General features: G+C 39.1%; 2 protein-coding genes across 4 annotated transcripts in view; one reads left to right on the top strand and one right to left on the bottom strand.

The window, feature by feature from the left end:
- Positions 1 to 10,887, bottom strand: part of GEN1 (GEN1 Holliday junction 5' flap endonuclease) — a 30,116-nt gene extending 19,229 nt beyond the window's left edge. The window contains exons 1-2 of the mRNA XM_023199453.1: positions 10,776 to 10,887; positions 3,211 to 3,397 (exon numbers count right to left, since the gene is read on the bottom strand). Of these exons, the coding sequence (XP_023055221.1) occupies positions 3,211 to 3,363 (153 nt within the window). The 5' untranslated portion in view covers positions 3,364 to 3,397; positions 10,776 to 10,887. The remainder of the gene's footprint in view (positions 1 to 3,210; positions 3,398 to 10,775) is intronic.
- Positions 10,888 to 11,289: 402 nt separating this feature from the next.
- The window catches only part of SMC6 (structural maintenance of chromosomes 6), an 89,658-nt gene continuing 81,124 nt past the window's right edge, over positions 11,290 to 19,823 (top strand). For 2 of the 3 annotated variants that reach the window (XM_023199441.1, XM_023199444.1), the window contains exons 1-2: positions 11,339 to 11,493; positions 19,366 to 19,493. In XM_023199441.1, coding sequence (XP_023055209.1) covers positions 19,371 to 19,493 — 123 coding nt within the window. In that variant the 5' untranslated portion in view covers positions 11,339 to 11,493; positions 19,366 to 19,370. Of the gene's footprint in view, positions 11,494 to 19,365; positions 19,494 to 19,823 lie in introns of all 3 variants that reach the window. The other variant, XM_023199436.1, reaches the window with a different exon arrangement.

Raw genomic sequence — 19,823 nt, 5'->3', positions numbered from 1 at the left:
TGGGTTACTTTTGTGCTGATTTAAATTTTTCTGTAATAAAAAATTAAGATTTTAATGTAAATTACAAAGTAATCCATATTCACATTTCATTGCTATTATCGTCAGATTCTGAAAATATCTTTAATAATTAATCACATTAAGATTTACATCTACAAAGAGCCAGGCACGGTGGCTCACAGCTGTAATCCCAGCACTTTGAGAGGCCGAGGCGGGCAGATCACGAGGTCAACAGATTCATCCTGGCCAACATGGTGAAACCCCGTCTCTACTAAAAATAAAAAAATTAGCTGGGCATGGTGGCGCATGCCTGTAATCCCAGCTACTTGGGAGGCTGAGGCAGGAGAATCACTTGAACCCGGGAGGTGGAGGTTGCAGTGAGCTGAGACCGCACCATTGCACTACAGCCTGGGTGACAGAGTGAGACTTCCGTCTCAAAAAAAAAAAAAAAAAAATTTACATCTACAAAACTTCAATAATTTTTCTCACATGATGGTCAACCCAATATGCATACTTCCAAAGAAGATGCTATCATACAGTTTTGGCTTGAATTTTAATGTTTGCATCTTTTTCTCATCTCGCCTTCTCTGCACAATGAAACTCTCATATTGTGGGAAACTGTGGAGGAGTCAGCTGTCAGTGTCCTCCTAGGAAATCAAATGTTTGTGCAGAATGATTACATCATTATGCTGATGCACAAATAATTTGCTGTGAGTTTCCTTTGGTTTATGATTTTAACCCAGCTGGGTAGCTAGTAGTCTAGTAGGCTTATAGCCTAGTTCATTCTTTCTTGTCATACACCATTCCTTTTTCTCATGTATCATTCTCTTATCAAGGACTACTGAGTATGGTGGGGAGAAAAGGCTACTTACTTGTAGTTTCTAGAGACTGAGAGAATAAACATCATCTCTTGCTTTGACTTCCATGCCACGTTACATAATAAATACCTCTATCTACCAAGGTGGACAAGGTTCAAAAAGTCAAAGTACTATGTTGAAAAATATTGCTTTTCAGGACGCTGGCCCCGTGAATTTACAGAGACAGTTTTGTGACAGTGTTGCTTCCACCTTACCCCTAGGTAAAAAGTAGCCTTTCAGATACAGTTATTTCAACTTCTTATACTATTTGCCACTTCAATTTTTTTCAAAGAACCAGCACATAATTTCCTATAAGGCTGTTGCAATTTTTCCCACTCTATATCTCTACCATGTGGGGTGGAAGTGGTACTGGAGGAGGACTAATTTGTGCTTTTCATGCTAATACCTAAAAGATGGCAGTGGATTAGGAGGAAGCAGGGCCTAGTAACTGAAAAGTATAGAAATATAAAAATGACGAATAGGCAATACTGAACTGACACAAAATGCCTAAGAACACCGTAATTACTGCAGTAATAAAGAAACAGGAATGGAGCAAGTTTCTTAAGAAAATATGGACATCTCTTTTTATGCTGGTTCTTTAACACTCTAAGATTGAGGACCATGAATATTTCCAGTAACTGATTATACAAGAAGTAATTAGAACTCAGCACAGATATTTTCTTCAACTGCTGATAGTCATTAAAGTGGAATATTCACTAATTGAAAACTATTTTTAAACGTAAGCGTAGAAAATAAAATTTCAGAAGAGGAGAAAAATGGCATAATTATTTTTAACTAAAATTAAAAAGAAAAACAAATTCAAAGCAAATATGATAAAAGCTTATATCCTTAAAACATAAAGAACTTGCACAAAAGAAAAATTAAAACCTCAAGAGGTAGTGGGTGAAGGACATGATAGCCATCACCCAAAGGGGGACTAAAAATAGGTGAAATGTTTAATGTTACTATTAAAAGACAAATGCATATTAAATATCTTTGTTTTTGCACACTAAATATTATAAAGACAAGCCTCCTAACATCCAATGTTCTTGTGAATGCACTGACACTGCTTCTCTGACATCTGTATTAGTAGAAATTAACCAGCAAGAGCAATAAAATCATTCCAAAACTTTGACCCATCCATCCAACATTAGGTAATTTTATCTAAAATTTCAAATCACAAGAAAATATTATATACACAAAAAATGTTCATTACACTTTCATGTATAGTAGAGAAAAACTAAAAAAGTAAATAACATATACAATCGGGGGTATGATTCATAGCTTCATACATGTTGCACAATCACTACAAGTTATGATTTCGATTAGAATGTGACAAAAGGGAGATATGACAACATGAAGCATTAAGTGAAAAGGCCAGGTTAAAAATCATGTGTACTACTACAACTCTTTACACACACTTGAAAACAGACAAAAAAGGCTGGGCGCTGTGGCGCACGCCTACAGGCCCAGCACTTTGCGAGGTCGAGGCGGGTGGATCACAAAGTCAGGAGATGAAGACCATCCTGGCTAATATGGTGAAACCCTGTTTCTACTAAAAAACACACACAAAAAATTAGCTGGGTGTGGTGGTGGGTGCCTGTAGTCCCAGCTACTCGGGAAGCTGAGGCAGGAGAATGGCGAGAACCCGGGAGGTGGAGCCTGCAGTGAGCGGAGATCACGCCACTGCACTCCAGCCTGGCGACAAAGCAAGACTACTTCTCAAAAAAAAAAACAAAAACAAAAACACAGACACAGAAAAACCTTCCTATTAATTATATATTATAGGTGATTTCTTTCTTAAGTTTTATACAAATATAAAATATAGCAATATTAAAGTAACATACAAAGAATACATTGTAATGTAACAATAATTAGTTTTTAAAATTACAAGCCCTAAGGGAAGCCAAATATGTATTCTGTATATGAACTATCATGAATTCTGAATGAGTGAAGTGCGAATTAATGAGATCTCATGTATTCTGGGAATTCTTTAAGTCCTTGAAGGTGTTATAAAAGGTAGTATGATCAAGTTCCTACTATGCACTAGTTGCTTTGGATATACTTTCTCTTATTTTTATCTCATCCCGGCTGAGTATTACTGTTGTCATTTCACAAGATAACATACAAGGTAGAGATAGGTTACAAATTTTGCTCAATGTCTCAGAGTTTCTACATGCCAGTGCCAGGAATGAAACTCAGGTCAATTTCACTCTAAAAAATAAGCTCTTCTCTCTATGCACACTGGCTGGCTAGTCACAATAAAATTAATAAGTATAAAAGATGACAAACTATTAAGAGTAAAATGTATCCTTTAAATCAAATCAGAATTACTGAATGAAATCTGAATGCTCACCTCTCTTAAGACTGATTTAAAATGTGATCTCCCTGTTTTCTGAGACCACGATTTTCCAGAAGACCCATACCGAGTCTGATTCCTCTTGCTTATGACATCAGCTTTCAGCTTTGGTGGTTCCCCTTCCATAACAAACACCAGTTTTACATCCATTTGTGTTAAATATGAGATACGAAAAAATAAGTTCCTGAAATATATAAATTAGTAATATATTAATCATCATACACATAATAAAAGTCAAAATAGTATAACATAAAGGCAAGAACATTAGACTAGTATCAAAAAGTTTAATGTAGTAACATTTTACTTAAGGTTTTAATTAGAGTGGAAAACCACTTTTTTTTTTTCTTTGACAAGAGTCTCACTCTGTTACCCAGGTTGGAGTGCAGTGGCATGATCTCGTCTCAGTGCAGCCTCAACGTCCTGGGTCAAGTGATCTTCTTGCCTCAGTCCCCAAGTAGCTGGGACTACAGGTGTGTGACACCATGCCCGGCTAACTTTCTGTATTTTTTGTAGAGATGGGGTTTCACCATGTTGCCCAGGCTGGTCTTGAACTCCTGAGCTCAAATAATCCGCCCATCTCAGCCTCACAAAATGCTAGGAATACAAGTGTGAGCCCCTGTGCCTGGCCAAAAACACTGATTTTTTTTTTTTTTTTTTTGAGACGGAGTCTCACTCTGTTGCCCAGGCTAGAGTGCAGTGGCGTGATCTCGGCTCACTGCAACCTCCGCCTCCCAGGTTCAAGTGATTCTCCTGCCTCAGCATCCCAAGTAGCTGGGATTACAGGCACCCGCCACCACACCCAGCTAATTTTTTTATTTTTAGCAGAGACGGGGTTTCTCCATCTTGGCCAGGCTGGTCTCAAACTCCTGACCTCGTGATAAACCCACCTCAGCCTCCCAAAGTGCTGGGATTACAGGCGTGAGCCACTGCACCCAGCCAAACCACTGAATATTTTTAAGCAACAGAGATTTATGATTATTCTAATTGCTATGTGGAAAATGGTTTGAGGTAGGGGAGGCCAAGAGCAAGAAACTAGTGAAGATGGCACTTCAGGAGTACAGATGAGAGATGAGGTCGGCATAGACTGAGGTGGTTGGGTACCTCTGGACACTGAGATAAGTTTGTGAACACAAAGTATATTTTGGAGGTAGAACTAGCAAGACTTACTGATGTGGAGAGAAGTAGAATAGGGAGAAAATGTCTCCCAAATCTCTGGCTTTTAGTATCTGAAGCATCCTAGTGGATACATTAAGTAGGAGATAGATATGTGAATCTGGAGCTCAAAGGGTATGAGGTACAAATCTGAGTCCTTAATATAAAGATAGTGAATCTACACATGCTAAATAGATCTTGAAACCTCAAAACGTAAAAGAATAACAACAACAAAAGAAAAAACGGTGAAACAAAATCAAGACACCAAGAACTTTCACTATACCTGAGGTGGGGCTTCACGACGCTGCCCATCATTTTTTTGACTGTCTGTGCCTCACACACCCAGAGACTCAGATCAACTGCAATGGTTTTTCCACCAAGATTACGCAAGGGAATGTGTTGCTTAACAGGCTCCAAAATTTGCCACAAGTCATTCACTCCCATTCTGGTGATTATCTGCTGTTATGTGAAACACACTTTACAAAATATTGTTAAAGAAACAGAAGCTCATAATAGGGATTCAAACAATATAAGTCAGTTCAGGATAATTCATAGAGGATTATCCTTATTTCTTTAATCAGTCAGCTTTTCAAAATGAATCAAGAACACCTGAAACGTTAAAATGGTGGTAACTGGCTTTTCCCCAGCTAAAAACAAGAGCTAACAAATGCAGAGATGGGTGGAGAACGCAAGGATGCTGTACATCATTTTTGTCTACTTGAAAATTCACTCCTTGATTTACATACTTGGAGAGTGGGACTAATTCTCTATCATACCCAGGAAAAACAAAAAAACAAAAGCAAGAAAGCATGCAAACAAGCTAAAGAAAAATGAGGTTAATGAAGAAAAACTTAGAAAAGTGAGGGAAGAAGAAACGAGAGAAAATGAAGTTGGAGGACTATTCATAGACATATCTTTCTTAAAAGGGCGTTGGCTTTTTAAATTGCAAGGTCACATCATGTTCATTGTAGAAAAAGAAAAACAACTTTTAATCACTTAAAACTTTTAACCACCACCCAAAGAAAACTAAAGTTAAATGTTTTTCCACGTACATGACATTTTAAAAACAACATTGGCTTAAACTTTGCTACTGTTACCTGGTTTGGTATTTTCTATAGGCCAGCGTTTCCTTATTATACATCCATATTTGGTTTTCTTTCCCTTTGTTACTATTTGGTTATAATAATTGACATTATGTAGCATGTGCAATGAAAATTCAATCTGACGACACAAATATAACCCAGATTATTATCCTCTAAATAATGATCTTAATTCATTCCAAAAACACAATGTAGGAGACAAGAATATATTAAGTCAAGAGACTATCACCTTTATGCAGAAACTTTCTGAATAAAAAGTACTGTATCGTCTGTACCTTTAACAGAGTTCTTTCTGGCCGGGCGCGGTGGCTCAAGCCTGTAATCCCAGCACTTTGGGAGGCCGAGACGGGCGGATCACGAGGACAGGAGATCGAGACCATCCTGGCTAACATGGTGAAACCCCGTCTCTACCAAAAAATACAAAAATCTAGCCAGGCGAGGTGGCGGGCGCCTGTAGTCCCAGCTACTCTGGAGGCTGAGGCAGGAGAATGGCGGGAACCCGGGAGGCGGAGCTTGCAGTGAGCTGAGATCCGGCCACTGTACTCCAGCCCCGGCGGCAGAGCGAGACTCCGTCTCAAAAAAAAAAAAAAAAAAAAACAACAAAAAAAACAGAGTTCTTTCTAAAAGTAAATTTTCTCAAATTGCACATGGATGCAAAGAAAACAAATGCTGGAAGGGCTGCTGTCTGTGACTTACCCTGTTTTTCTGAACCTGAATTTTACAGTGTGGCCAGTGGTGCCACAGTATTATTCCTTTTTTTTTTTTTGAGACAGGGTCTCGCTCTGTTATCCTGGCTGGAGTGCAGAGGCGAGATCTCGGCTCACTGCAACCTCTGCCTCCCAGGTTCAAGTGATCTGCCTGCCTCAGCCTCCCAAAGTGCTGGGACTATAGGCATGAGCCACCGCACCCAGCTCTGCCATGAGTATTATTCTGTGTACTCATTTCTATGAAGTGTACAGTGACATCTATGGATGTCATTTTACAGGTAAAAATATACAGACTTAAAGGGTCAAGAAAGTATTTGGTAGTAACAGTGACCCAGAACTAATATTGTCTATTTCACATCCTGAAGCCCCACTGGTTGAATGTACCATTGTGACATTGATTCAGTTACTGTGAAAAGTTGTGGTTAATTCTGGAAAAAGAGTGGGGTACATATATTCTTAAGGTCATTATTATGAAGAGAAATGAGACAAATTATTAACCCATCAGAACACATTAAACCAAAAGTCCGAGAAGAAAGTTCTTGACAGTTTTGCTTTCCTTTGTGACTCATAGTGCATACTGGAATAGATTGCTATCAAAGAAAATTAGGCAATTCCTTTGTTCTAATTTCATTTAAATGTGACCCTGACCCTAGCAGTCAAAATTTTAAATGCAGGTTATCTTCTGGTTTAGCAATATCTCTTCCAGGAATTTAAGATATGTTATGTGGTGTGTACGGATTTATATATAACAATATTCACTGTAACATTGTTTATAATAATAGTAAGACACTGAGAAGAGCCAGCCAGGTCTTCATGGAGGACTGATTAAGTAAATTATGGAATATTGAAACTAAATTAGATGATATCGCAAATAAATCAGTAGGATAGAAATACATGTACTAATAAAAAAACGGATGCAAGTTTTAAAATGAAAACAGGTATGAATATGTTAGGGATGATTATAGTTCAGGGATGGCAAGAACCACTTTTCAAAACATATCCCTTTGTGTTGTTTCATTTTAAAAATACCACATACCTGTATTACTTTTCAAATTAGAAAAAAGTTAAAAAATATGTGACCCTATTTATTAGGAGTTGGAGAAATAAACTATAAATCTTTTTAGATGGTTTGCTTCTTGGCTAAATATTAAGTGACAAATTTAAATAGAATTCATGGGTCAAATTAAAAAGTACTGTTCTGCAAATTTACAAGTACTTGAATATTAAATACTACTTCAGTATAGCTTTTTGAGGGAAGAGACATTCACATTTTCTGGTTTCCTTCAGATTGCCTAGAACTAGTCCTGTGGAGTTGGCCAGGGCACGTATTTTCTCTGGCAACTTCCAGTTCTAAGTTTCAACATTCCTACCCTGTTTCTAATGATTCCTTTCGTTGGTTGACTACACATATACAAATGAATAGCGAAGATTGCCACCTAGTGCAGTGATGTCTACGATGGCACACATAAACACACATTTACATATAGGACTGTGATGTCAATTGTATTCCTTCTGCGGGTTATGGTAAAAAAAAAAAAAAGAAACAGCAACAAGGTAGACTCTTGATTTTATAAACTGCAGCCCTCTAAGTATTTCAAGTATATTAGGATCATTTTGTAAAGCTTTTAATTAAATATATTATTAACGGGGGGGGGGGGCAGCTATGCCTAAAAAAAAAAAATGTCCAGCACTGATTTGATTATTGGAAACCCCTAAGCAAGATAAAGAGGGCTTTCAACTAATCCCATAAATAATATCTTTAATATTACATGATTACTACGGTTAGAATTTAGTTACTATTTCATTTCTTTTGTTGGAAACGAACCTGGTTTAAAGAATGATTAATCATGGTTACTTCTGAAGGAAAATTACGTGAAACGTACATTTTATTAGAAAGAACATCATATTTTAAGAATGCAATTAACCCCAAATCTCTGTTTCCATCATCAATTGTTTTCCATTCCTTATCACATGTTCTTTGTACCAGCTATTCCTCAGAAGTGATATTAAGAAGCAATGGTTAAGACTGTGAAAGCATAAAACATTCCAAAACAGGACAGAATGCAATAGCTTCTAAGATATTAAAGTACAACTACACTGAAAGATAGAACAGATGGTTCTTGCATGAGGTCATAATGTGATGAGGTTATTTGAAAATGGCTCAGCATTAAGTAAAATTTAAAAATACTACACGGGCTGGGCATGGTAGCTCATGCCTATAATCCTGGCACTTTGGGAGGCCGAGGCAGGCGGATCACCTAAGGCCAGGAGTTTGAGAACAGCCTGGCAAAATGGTAAGCCCCCATTTCTATAAAAATAAATAAATAAAAATTAAAAATACCACACCAAGAACTATGTATAATTTCATCTTGCTTTTTATTTTTTTTTACTATGATAAAATTTTAAATTTTTTTGGTGTGGGATTTGGTGAGTTCCCACTCAAATCTTTTATAATGAATAATTATATTGATGTCAATCTGTTCATACAATCAATATATATATTATATATCAAAAGAAGTCTAACATCTTCATAAGAATTAGCTGTCACACAAACCTACTTACATGAACCAATGACGTAAGAACAATATAGCAAATAACTTTACAAATCTATTAATGGCTTCAATTTATTTAGCTTATTTATTTGAATCAACAAAGTCAGAACACATAGCTAACAACTTTATAAGCAATGGACTTCAGATAGAAAGCCTAGGATTTGGGTTTTGAATATACCACTGATCAGCTGTATGACCTTGGGAAGACATTCAACCTTTCTACAAAATGACAGGTATTAAACCAGATGAATTACAAGATTCTAATATCTGTAATCTAGTATCTAATATTTGAATCTCATGACCAACTGGTAGCATGGAATAAAAAAAAAAAAAATCACTCTATTTCAGAAAGTATTGCTTGGTATAATAGAAAGAACATAAATGTCCATCTTAAAGGACTTAAGAATCCACTTCCAGTTAAAACAAAAACAAGTCCTTTGATGTAACCATATGGTGCCCATAAATCAATTTAAGTTCCTAAAACTTCCTTAAAAGCTAATAAGCTTTTATTGGTTAATTATAAAACTGAATGAGGTGAGAAAAACACAGAACCTTGTTAATTTCACTAATGAATCAAATTTAAAAAACATAAAGAGGTCAGGGGCTTAACTGATGCAAAAATACACACTTTATTAAAGCAAGTTTTCCAATTTAGTTCAGCTTTAGGAAAAACATTAGAAAATTTACTTTGGAAAAGCAGAAAATGCTTAAATTTCCCAATTTCCATTTAGATGAGTATATATTCATATAAAGATTGGTAAATGGTGAAAACTATTTTCAATGCAAGATATTTTAAAGGATTTACCACATAATCTCAGTAACTAATGCTGTTCTTTAAAATTATTTTTTCAATTTTATTTTCATATGAATTTAGCCTAAACATTGAGGCATAATTCACACTTATCAATAAATACTTATTAAATGTCTACTATTTAACAGGAATGCTTTATAGGTGCTGGAGATACAATAATGGAAGAAGATGCAGCTCTGCATTTGAAGACCTTAGTAGGGTAGGTGAGACTGCAGATAAAAAGGGCGTAAGAGGTAAGAAGGCAAGCTATAGTTGTATTTAGGAAAAAAGGTCCCCCACTTAGGAATCAAGGAACGGTACCTGAAGCAAGTGACATGCAAGTAGGGACCTCCCAACTGTGTTTCCCATTGGTTACAACAAGGCCAGATGTTTTGGTCTATTTTGACTATGTCATATTTTTCGTAGATACATGGCAAGGGCCACAGTAGGAATATAATATATATGTGATTACTTTTAGAAATAAAAAGTGACTTTGATGGAAAGAATTCCATTACTGGAGGCCAGAATTGCAACATCAATTTATTTGAAGGTGGGGTGAAGTGGCAGTCAATGCATTATTTTCCCCACACAGAAGAGAACATTTTGGAGTATGAAACGTAGGTTACCGGCTAGGTCAGTACATTCGTGGGAAGGGTTGCGTAAAGACTGAAGGGGTAGTGTGGGGTTGAGAAGGGGGCTGAAACCTAAGCCAAGGAAGTAAGACTTCATTAATTCTAACGTTTATTTAGGGAGTTTACACTTTAGTTTACCGTGGGGGGGGGGGGGGGTTAGGAACGATTGTAAATAACAACAATCCCTTAAGGTAATTACTATAACGGAACTATATCCAAAATGCAAGGTTAACACGGAAAAGGGAACACTCAACTGTGCCTATGGGGACCAGGGAGGTCTCGCCGGGACGGCTTTGAGCGAGGCGTGGGAATTATCCACATCGCATGCCCAGGGGACGCACAACGGGACCCATCAGCTTCGGCTGAGGGCGAGCGGTCGGCTAACGAGCAGCTTTCCCGGGGCGGGGTAACCCGCAGGGCCCGCGCGAGTGGAAAACAGGGTCCAGGTCGCGGCCTGGCGGCTCGGTTCGGACTTCATACTTTATTCAAAGGGAGTCACTGAACGCGTTTTCGGAGGAGCAGCGAACAAAGAGCTTGCCCCCAACCCTGATGGTCAAAGGAACCAGTGGGAGGGCCCGGGCGGCGCAGTCTCTCCGCGGCGCAGGGTCTCCACGTCCCGCGGGACTTACCCGGACAACCCTTCCTCCTTGGCTCTGGAAGAAGCCCCTTCGTCATTTAGCAGTTTGGCCTGAATCCTAACTATTGTGTCTCCAAATTCCTGAATTTTCTCAAAAGAAAAAAAAAAAGAAAATTCCTCTTTCTTTACCCAAGCAAAGACTAGCACCCCGGGTTCAGACGCCGGGCCCAGGAACACCAGGAAGCGTTTCGAATCCGGCGCCGGGCCGCGCGGCCCCGCCTCTTCCGGGAAGTGACTGACCCCTTTCCCCCAATAGGGCCCGCTCGGCTTTCCCTTGCCGGCCCAATCTGCCCAGCGGACGCATGCGTAGACCGGTTGCCGGGGGTCGCTCAGTTATCTTTCCCTTTTACTTAGGCAAATCACTCGCCTCCCCCGCGTCCGGTAACTACGGAGCAGCGGGTGCCTACCAGCTTCCCCCGCCCGCCAAGGGGCACTTCCGGCCTCTCAGACTCCGGCTGCGCGAAACCCCGGAACTGCGCAGGCGCGGGCGGAGTCCCGAAGGGAGGGAGGGCGGGGCGCAAGCGCGGTTAGTCCCGCGGTGGGCGCCTGGGCGCCCGGGATCCTACCTTCTCCTGCTGAAGGCGCGCGGTTCCCAGCGGGCCAGCGGCGGTCACCCGAGGTCGAGACACCCGCAGGGTGGCCTTAGCGGCCGGTCGTACCACGGCAGCCCCGCCGATCGGGTTCCTTTGGGAGACTTCGAATTGTTGGCGGTAGGGTGAAGGCGCGCGCTGTCGCTTTCCCTTGCTCCGGGGTTCATCCTCCGCCCGCTGTCCCCTTGGTTGGCGACCCCCAGCCACCTGGGAGAGGCAGGGTCAGCTGAGCTGCGGCGGTGTTCATGGTCGTCCTTGCGGGCCTGGGCGGGGGATGTCCGTTCCTCGGGCGGGTCGGGCGGCCGGCGGCACCTTCGCGCGCTCTCCGAGGCGGTACCGGTCTCCTGAGCCGCGGGAAATCTGGCGTCGGCTCGGGGCCGTTCTCTCCCAGGCAGCGGTCCCCAGACTCCCCCGGGCTGTGGCGAATAACTATAAAGTGGGGAGAGGTCTGGGGAAAGCTGGGGTCGGGAGTGGCTCTTAGCATGAGTCTGATGATACCTCGCAGACGGCAACTGGTGTGTTTAAAGGGTGTATGCAAAGATCACTGAAATCGAATTTGTCATTAAAGCCCAGTTTTAGGAAAATGCAAACTGTATTATCTAGAAAAATTAACATGTATTCAAAGGTTTATTGATGGCATATCTCTGCCCTCATTTCTTACGGAAATGAACCGGAGAAGAATCCCAATTGGGAATTGCGGAAAACAGGACTCTAGGGTAGAGAAAGGGTTGTAGAACCAATAGGGCTTGAGGTAATACTGTGAAAATTCTTAGAGCAATCATTTGGTTTTAAACCCTCAAGACAGAAGTTTTGTGAGCACTTATTACTCTGCATATTTCAGAGTAGGAGATTAAAAGCCACTGTTTTAAAGGCAAACTTCTCAGTAATATATATTCAAAGGAAAAAACAAAAACCCAAATTTCCTGACTTTTATATGGTTGCTGTGTGAACTTTTAACATGTACAATAGTATATACAGTGGCATGCAGCTTGGTCCATGGGTGTGTGAGTAGAGAGGGAACATGAGAACTTCTATTTAGATTTACTTTATTTCATTTGATTTCTATGGGGAACATAGAGTATTAATTTTATGTTGGAATGTGTATTTCAAATTTCTTTTGCTTAATGGGTGCAAGACAAAACGTTTGGAGAGCACTAGTATATTGCCTAAAAACGTGTATTTATATCACAAAGAGCCAGAATTGTGTGACTCTGAGCAGGTTGGTACCACCTCTTGTAAGTTTCAGTTCTTCTTCTGTAAGTTGGAAGAAATAATACCGTTATCAGTGCATCCTCTGTACTCGTGAACTCAGTCTAGGGACTGAAAATATTTCAGAGGAAAAAAAGTGGATGGTTGCACAGACTTTTTTGTTCTTGTCATTATTCCCTAAACAGTACAGTATAACAACTATTCACATAGCATTTACATTGTATTAGATTATATAAGTAATCTAGAGATAATTTTTAAGTATGTGGGGAGGTTATATGCAAATATGACGCCATTTCATATAAGGGACTTGAGCATCTGTGGATTTTGGTATCTGAGTGAGAGAGAGGAGCTGTCATTTTGGAACCAGTTCTTAGGGATTGACTGTACCTAGCTGACAGGATTCTTAAGTATGTGGAGACAGAGAGGAAGAGAAAGTTATGTAGTTATTTATCGACATCTGTCTACAATCCGTATAAAGCACTTAGTATTGAGCCCGGCGAAAAGTACAAAGGTCGTGTTAAAGGTATTACAGTGAATAACAAGTTTTATTCCCCAAAGGTTTATTTTACTGAGTGTATTTTACTGAATCTGTAGAATTTTATGTAAAACCTACCTAAAGCTTGACTGTCCTTTTTCGACCTAAGTTAGGAAAGATAATTAAAACTGTACTTGGCTTACTTGTAGGAATTAGTAAGTAACTCAAAATTTTACCATGATAGCTTGCATTATATTTAAGACACAATTAAAAACACAATTAAAATGCCACAGTTCTTTGTACACAACCGTAAGTCCAGCTGACTGAGGGTCAAGTGTAGTTGCTTAGGTTAATATTGGCATTTTTGATTCACTATTTAAATAAGTTACATCTTTTCTCTCTCAGCATGCTTTTCTTAGTCACCAAATTCAAACTACTTCCAGTAGCTTTCTTAGCTCCACCCACAAATCCTTCTCTATTGCAGAGTATACTTTACTACTGACTGGCCTCTCTATCTCAAATACCTTAGGAGCACTTCAAACTCAGTGTTTTCTTTCTTTCTTTCTTTTTTTTTTTGAGACAGAGTTTCACTCTTGTAGCCCAGGTTGGAGTGCAGTGGTGCAGTCCTGCCTCAGCCTGCCCAGTAGCTGAGATTACAGGTATGCACCACCACACCTGGCTAATTTTGTATTTTTAGTAGAGATGGGGTTTCACCACGTTGGGCAGGCTGGTCCTGAGCTCCTTACCTCAAGTGATCCACCTATCTCGGCCTCCCAAAATGGTGGGATTACAGGCATGAGCCACTGAGCCCAGCCCAAACTCAGTGTTTTCAAATAAAATAAATATTTCATTCTCCCTTCTTGCCAAACCTGTTCCATCAACTTATAATGGCATTTAGTACTAAGTGTGAAGGTGAAACACAAAATGAAATTTTATAAAGCACACCCAAAGTTTTGATTGACTTTAATAGTAACAATGGAGAATCTTTTTTTGTTTGTTTGTTTTTTTTGGAGACAGCTGTTCACTCTTGTCGCCCAGGCTGGAGGGCAGTGACACAATTTCGGCTCACTGCAACCTCTGCCTCCCAGGTTCAAGTGGTTCAAGTGATTCTCTGCCTCCCACGTTCAAGTGATTCTCCTGCCTCAGTCTCCTGAGGATTACAGGCGTGCACCACCAAGCCCAGCTAATTTTTTTGTGTGTTTTTGGTAGAGATGGTGTTTCACCATGTTGGCCAGGCTGGTCTTGAACTCCTGACCTCAGGTGATCTGCCTGCCTTGTCCTCCCAAAGTACTGAGATTACAGGCATGAGCCACCGTGCCCAGCCAATAATAGAGTCTTTTTTTAAGTTTAATGAAGGATAGACAAGATGAAGGACAGATTAATAGCCAATTTCACTGTCTATGAGTAATTAACTGTCAAATTTCAGTTTATGCCAGTAGGAACCTGGGCGTTAAAGAGGTTTAACTGGGTTTTGACAAACCTGGATTTGGATCTGAGCTCTGCTATGTTAGAGCTATAGAAGCCTTTGTATGTTAGAACTAAGTTGTAAATACAAATTTAAGTCGTTTACTTGTGACTCAATCTCTCCTTTTGTAAAAATAAGGGCAATATTTATCTCATAAAGATGTTGGGAATCAAAGAAAATAGAAAGTGTTCTTCTCAGAAGCTAAGTATGTAGTTATTCAACAAATGTTAATTCTACTCACCCATTTGTACTCACCTATTCTACTTATTCAGTCTTTTAAATTTCTTATTTTATCTCTTCGCTTTGTCCCTGATATTACCACTGTTTTTGTTTAGCAACTCATCTCTTCTGCTGCTATTCTTATGTTCTGTTTCATCTGTCTTCTATATTGAGCCACAGGATGTTTTCAGTACAGAAATCTCAGTGTTCAGATTTTATTAACTGAAATGCTGTGCTTTCTACTTCGCAATTTTGCTGATCCTAACATTTTAGATGGATGGACTTAACAAATTTTTTCACTTGAGTATTTATACTATTTACTATCTAGTTAGTCTCATGTAATTTCATGATATATTCCAAGCAGTGTACTTAATTAAGCACATTCAAAATGAAGTTGTTTACTGTAGAATAAATGTCTGTTGTGGTAGGCACAGTAGAATTGAGGATGTGGTAAACACAATCCAGTGCAGATTAAGAAGTAGTAATAATTTGCCTTTTTAAAAAAATGATAACACTTTTTTATTAAATTCTAATTCTGTTATGTGTGTCACTACTCTTAGTTCCTAATTTAGTATTAATGGGAAATATGAATTATTACATACTTAATAAAATTTAGAATTCTGTTAAAATGCGTGATCTCTATCAAATTTCCTAAACATCTACATGCTATAATGAACTCTTGGTTATTAATTTTTCTTTTTTTTTTTGAGATGGAGTCTTGCTCTGTCGCCCAGGCTGGAGTGCAGTGGCGCAGTCTTGGCTCACTGTAACCTCTACCTCCCGGGGTTCAGGCCATTCTTCTGTCTCAGCCTCCCAAATAGCTGGGACTACAGGCGTGTGCCATGGCCTAATTTTTGTATTTTTAGTAGAGACGGGGTTTCACCATATTGGCCAGTCTGGTCTCGAATTCCTGACCTCGTGATCCGCTTGCCTTAGCCTCCCAAAGTATTGGGATTACAGGCGTGAGCCGCTGTGCCCGGCCATTAATTTTTCTTCTTGAACTTATTTTATTGATGATCTTCATTGTCCCTGCGTCTTCTTGTAAGGGAGAAATGAGGTGTTCTTTAATTCTGTTTTTTTTTTAATTATAAATAAGTAAAGAAATATTAGTAACTATGACGAGCTTTATGGATAAATTGAAAATCCCAGAGGAGCCTTTTTTCTCCTTTTTTTATTCCAGCAAAATTAAAATATTTTTCTTTGCATCTGTAAATATGTCTCTTTAGCCTTTTGGAAACAGTTTTACTATTTTAATCTGTATCTGATGCTCTAGACATTCAAATCTGTGTTTGAAAATCCATCATCATTAAATTACAAAGTGATTCCTCTTTTAAAAGTAGGATCCTTCAGTGTCTGTTAGATGCAAGTTACCCTGGCAACCTAATAGCAAACTGCAAATCCCAGGTCATGCTCAGGAAATAAAAAACATCGTCATCATGTAGTGTTTGGGTATACTGTCTTCTGTATAGAATCTCACATTCCTTGTGGGAAGCACGTCACATTTTCCCTAGTGCATTGTCCGTTAGCTAATATCTGAGTGCCTGCTAACTGCATGATCATGTGTTAGGCATTAATAAAAACAGTTTCTAAAAGGACATTAAATGTTGGGGACACCAAAAAGTAATGCTTTCTCTTTGCTCTTCTGTAATAAATAAATTACTGCTCAGTAACTGAGAAGGGAATGGAGGGTGGTTAGCAGAGAAGAAAGTGTTGGAAAAATAATGACCTGGTAGTATCTCAGGGAATTTAAATTAATAATAAACTGAAACTGATTTATGTTGATTTTTATTATTTTGAAAAATATGTTTGATTTTGAATTTTTGATTTTTATAAGTTTCAAAATATTAAATAATTTGTAAAAATGAAGCTGAATATTACATAGATGTAACTGTAATGGTAATATCCTTTGGATGATAATTAATATACTCTTTAAATGGTATTCGACTTCATAATATATAAAGTCCTTCATTGCCTTCAGGATAGGATAAAGTCCCAGTTATTTTCCATGGTTTACATAACAATTCAGCTCTAATGGGCTTGTGAATCACCTTAAGTCTTGTTAAAGTGAAGATTCTGATTCACTTGCTCTAGGGTGGGGCCTGAGATTCTGGATATCCGATAATTGGGTATCTTCCCAGGAGATGTAGATCTTGCTTGCTGGTCCTTGGACCACACTTTAAATATGAGGAGTCTACAAGTCCTTTTGTGGTCTGTTTCTTTCCTACTGCTCTAACTTTATTACTTGCTAGCTGTGCCTTATAATTTATGAGACTGTATCATGGACTTGCTTCTAATATCCCCCTGTAGCTGCACTTTGCAAAATGTGGTCCAGGAATCCATGAGACTCTTGCAAGGGATCTACAAGGCCAAAACTGTTTTAATGATAATAGTAAGATGTTATTTGCCCTTTTCACTCTCATTCACTTATGACTTGTGAGATGTCATTGCTCTGACTGATGGAATATATACTGTGTGTCCCTTGTTTTAAAAGTTGCTCAGGTTTGGCCAGCCATGATGACTCACACCTGCAATCCCAGCATTGTGGGAGGCCGAGGTGGGCAGATCACTTGAGGTCAGAAGTTTGATATCAGCCTGGCGAACATGGCAAAACCCCATGTCTACTAAAAATAAAAAATTAGCTGGGTGTGGTGGCGCTCACCTTAATCCCAGCTACGTGGGAGGCTGAGGCAGGAGAATCACTTAAACCCAGGAGGTGGAGGTTGCATCGAGCTGCAATCGTGCCACTGCACTCCAGCCTGGGAGACAGAGTGAGACTCCATCACAAAAAAAAAAAAAAAAAGAGAGAAAAAAGTTGTTTAGTTTTAATTTCTAATATAATAAATATTGGTAGACATAAGCAAAAGCTCTTTGAAGTCCTTTGTAAAAGAGATTACAACCTTTGAGAACTGCTTCCCTCCATATTGGACTGTGGACACAGAGACTCAGATCTAGAACTTAAATCAGAGCTATTTCCTTAGCCACAGTGACTGCTAAGCTGGGGTTGCAGTTTCAATTTCCCATGTGGTCTCCAGTGATACTGCAGTGGGAGTGGCCTCCTCGCCTCTGGGCAATGGCGAAAGTCCTGACTTTGCTTTAGGTCTCCTTCGACAGTAGCCAACTAGGAGAAGGAGTAAGTAACACCCTACTACTTCCTGTGTGGGTGGAAATCTAGGCTCTCTAGGTGGTCCCCACTGACACCATTATCATGGCTCTCTACTTGTCTAGTTAGCCTTCTTTGACTCTACCCCCGTTAGAGTGTTGAGATGCCACCTTGTAGCCTCACTATAGTGGAAGTCCAGGCTACCCCCTTGGATTTTGCTTGCATGGGTAGGGGAGCCAGTTATATACATGGTACAGAGAGGGTTGCTATGGTCTAATATTTGGGGGATTTAAATACATTGAGCCTAGAACTGTTGCTTATATTCTTATATCTTAGAAATTTTTGATTATGTTAGAGATTTTTCTCTCCATTTAGCAAACAATTAAATTAGATACTTAATCATTTTAGGTCTTAAATGAATTCTAAAGAAAAAAATGAAAGCAGCAATCAAAGAGGTCATAAAGTTTAATTTTAATCACAAGCTATCAGCTTTGACTGGAGGTTCAGTATTCATATGTTCAGCAAAATCATGTGTAACTTAAAGATGTTAATTTTCTTTTTTTTTTTTTTTTTTGAGACGGAGTCTTGCTCTGCCGCCCAGGCTGGAGCGCAGTGGCCGGATCTCAGCTCACTGCAAGCTCCGCCTCCCGGGTTCACGCCATTCTCCTGCCTCAGCCTCCCGAGTAGCTGGGACTACAGGCGCCCGCCACCTCGCCCGGCTAATTTTTTGTATTTTTAGTAGAGACGGGGTTTCACCGTGTTCGCCAGGATGGTCTCGATTTCCTGACCTCGTGATCCGCCCGTCTCGGCCTCCCAAAGTGCTGGGATTACAGGCTTGAGCCACCGCGCCCGGCCAAGATGTTAATTTTCTAGGTTTAAATTTTGTAGATGATTGGCAAAAAATAGACAATCAACCCGGACTTTTTTTTAGGGAAGAGTTAAAGGAAACCACTGGTGTTAGGCAATGTGCTTCAAAATATGATTCTTTGGGAAAACAATTTAAAAATTAAAAGTTTTATCTGATTACTTTATAGCTTGTAAAAACTAGGGATTGCTTTGGATTAATTTCAGAAATCACCATGCCATCTCTATGAATAGATTTAGAAAACTAGAAACCACAATTTCACAAAATCTTTTACTGATAAAATCTTGGCTATGAATATGTCTGAAGTAAAATCTACTAGTATAGAATATGCAGATGTTAAAGCAACAGAAATTTACTATCTTACGCTTCTGTGGATTAGAAGTCCAACACAGGTCTCACTGGGCTAAAATCCAAATGTCAGTAGGGCTATGTTCTGTTCTAGAGGCTCTAAGAGAAAATCTGTTTCCTTGCCTTGTCCAGCATTTTTTGACTCATGTCTCTCTTCCTCAATGCAAGATGCAAGACTAATTTACTTTAATTTTTAAGGTAAAAATAGACGGACATAGTACTTAAAGTTTGATTAACTTTGTTAGATTTATTTTAAGTTTAATATATATGGAACTTGATTTACTTCATTGTTGCTATAAATATTTGTTCAGACCTGATGGCCAAAAGAAAGGAAGAAAATTTTTCCTCTCCTAAAAATGCCAAAAGGCCAAGACAAGAAGAATTGGAGGATTTTGATAAAGATGGTGACGAAGACGAATGTAAAGGTACTTCTACTTTGGTAAGTGAAAAATTATAAAATTATGCTTTTTGATATGTTTTTCTTGTCACATTCATAATATCACATTCTGTGATAACTTAAAATCAAGAAAAAGTAATACGTTTTTTTAAAAGTTGAGGTAAAATCTGTTCTGGCTAATTTTGAAGCTTATGTTAATTATTAGAAAAATTAGTAGAGAAAATGATCAAAGGACTGAATGTATGGAAAAGTGAATAAAATTGACAAACTTTTAGTAAGACCAACAAATGCCAAAAGAGAAAAGACACAAATTACCAATATCAGGAATAAAATAGGGGCTATCCACAGACCCTGCAGACATCCAAAGGAATA

Source organism: Piliocolobus tephrosceles, chromosome 15, assembly GCF_002776525.5.
Source record: "Piliocolobus tephrosceles isolate RC106 chromosome 15, ASM277652v3, whole genome shotgun sequence".
Taxonomy (NCBI): Eukaryota; Metazoa; Chordata; class Mammalia; order Primates; family Cercopithecidae; genus Piliocolobus; species Piliocolobus tephrosceles.
The sequence above is the reverse complement of the archived record's forward strand: the minus strand, read 5'-3'. Positions and strand labels throughout refer to the sequence as shown.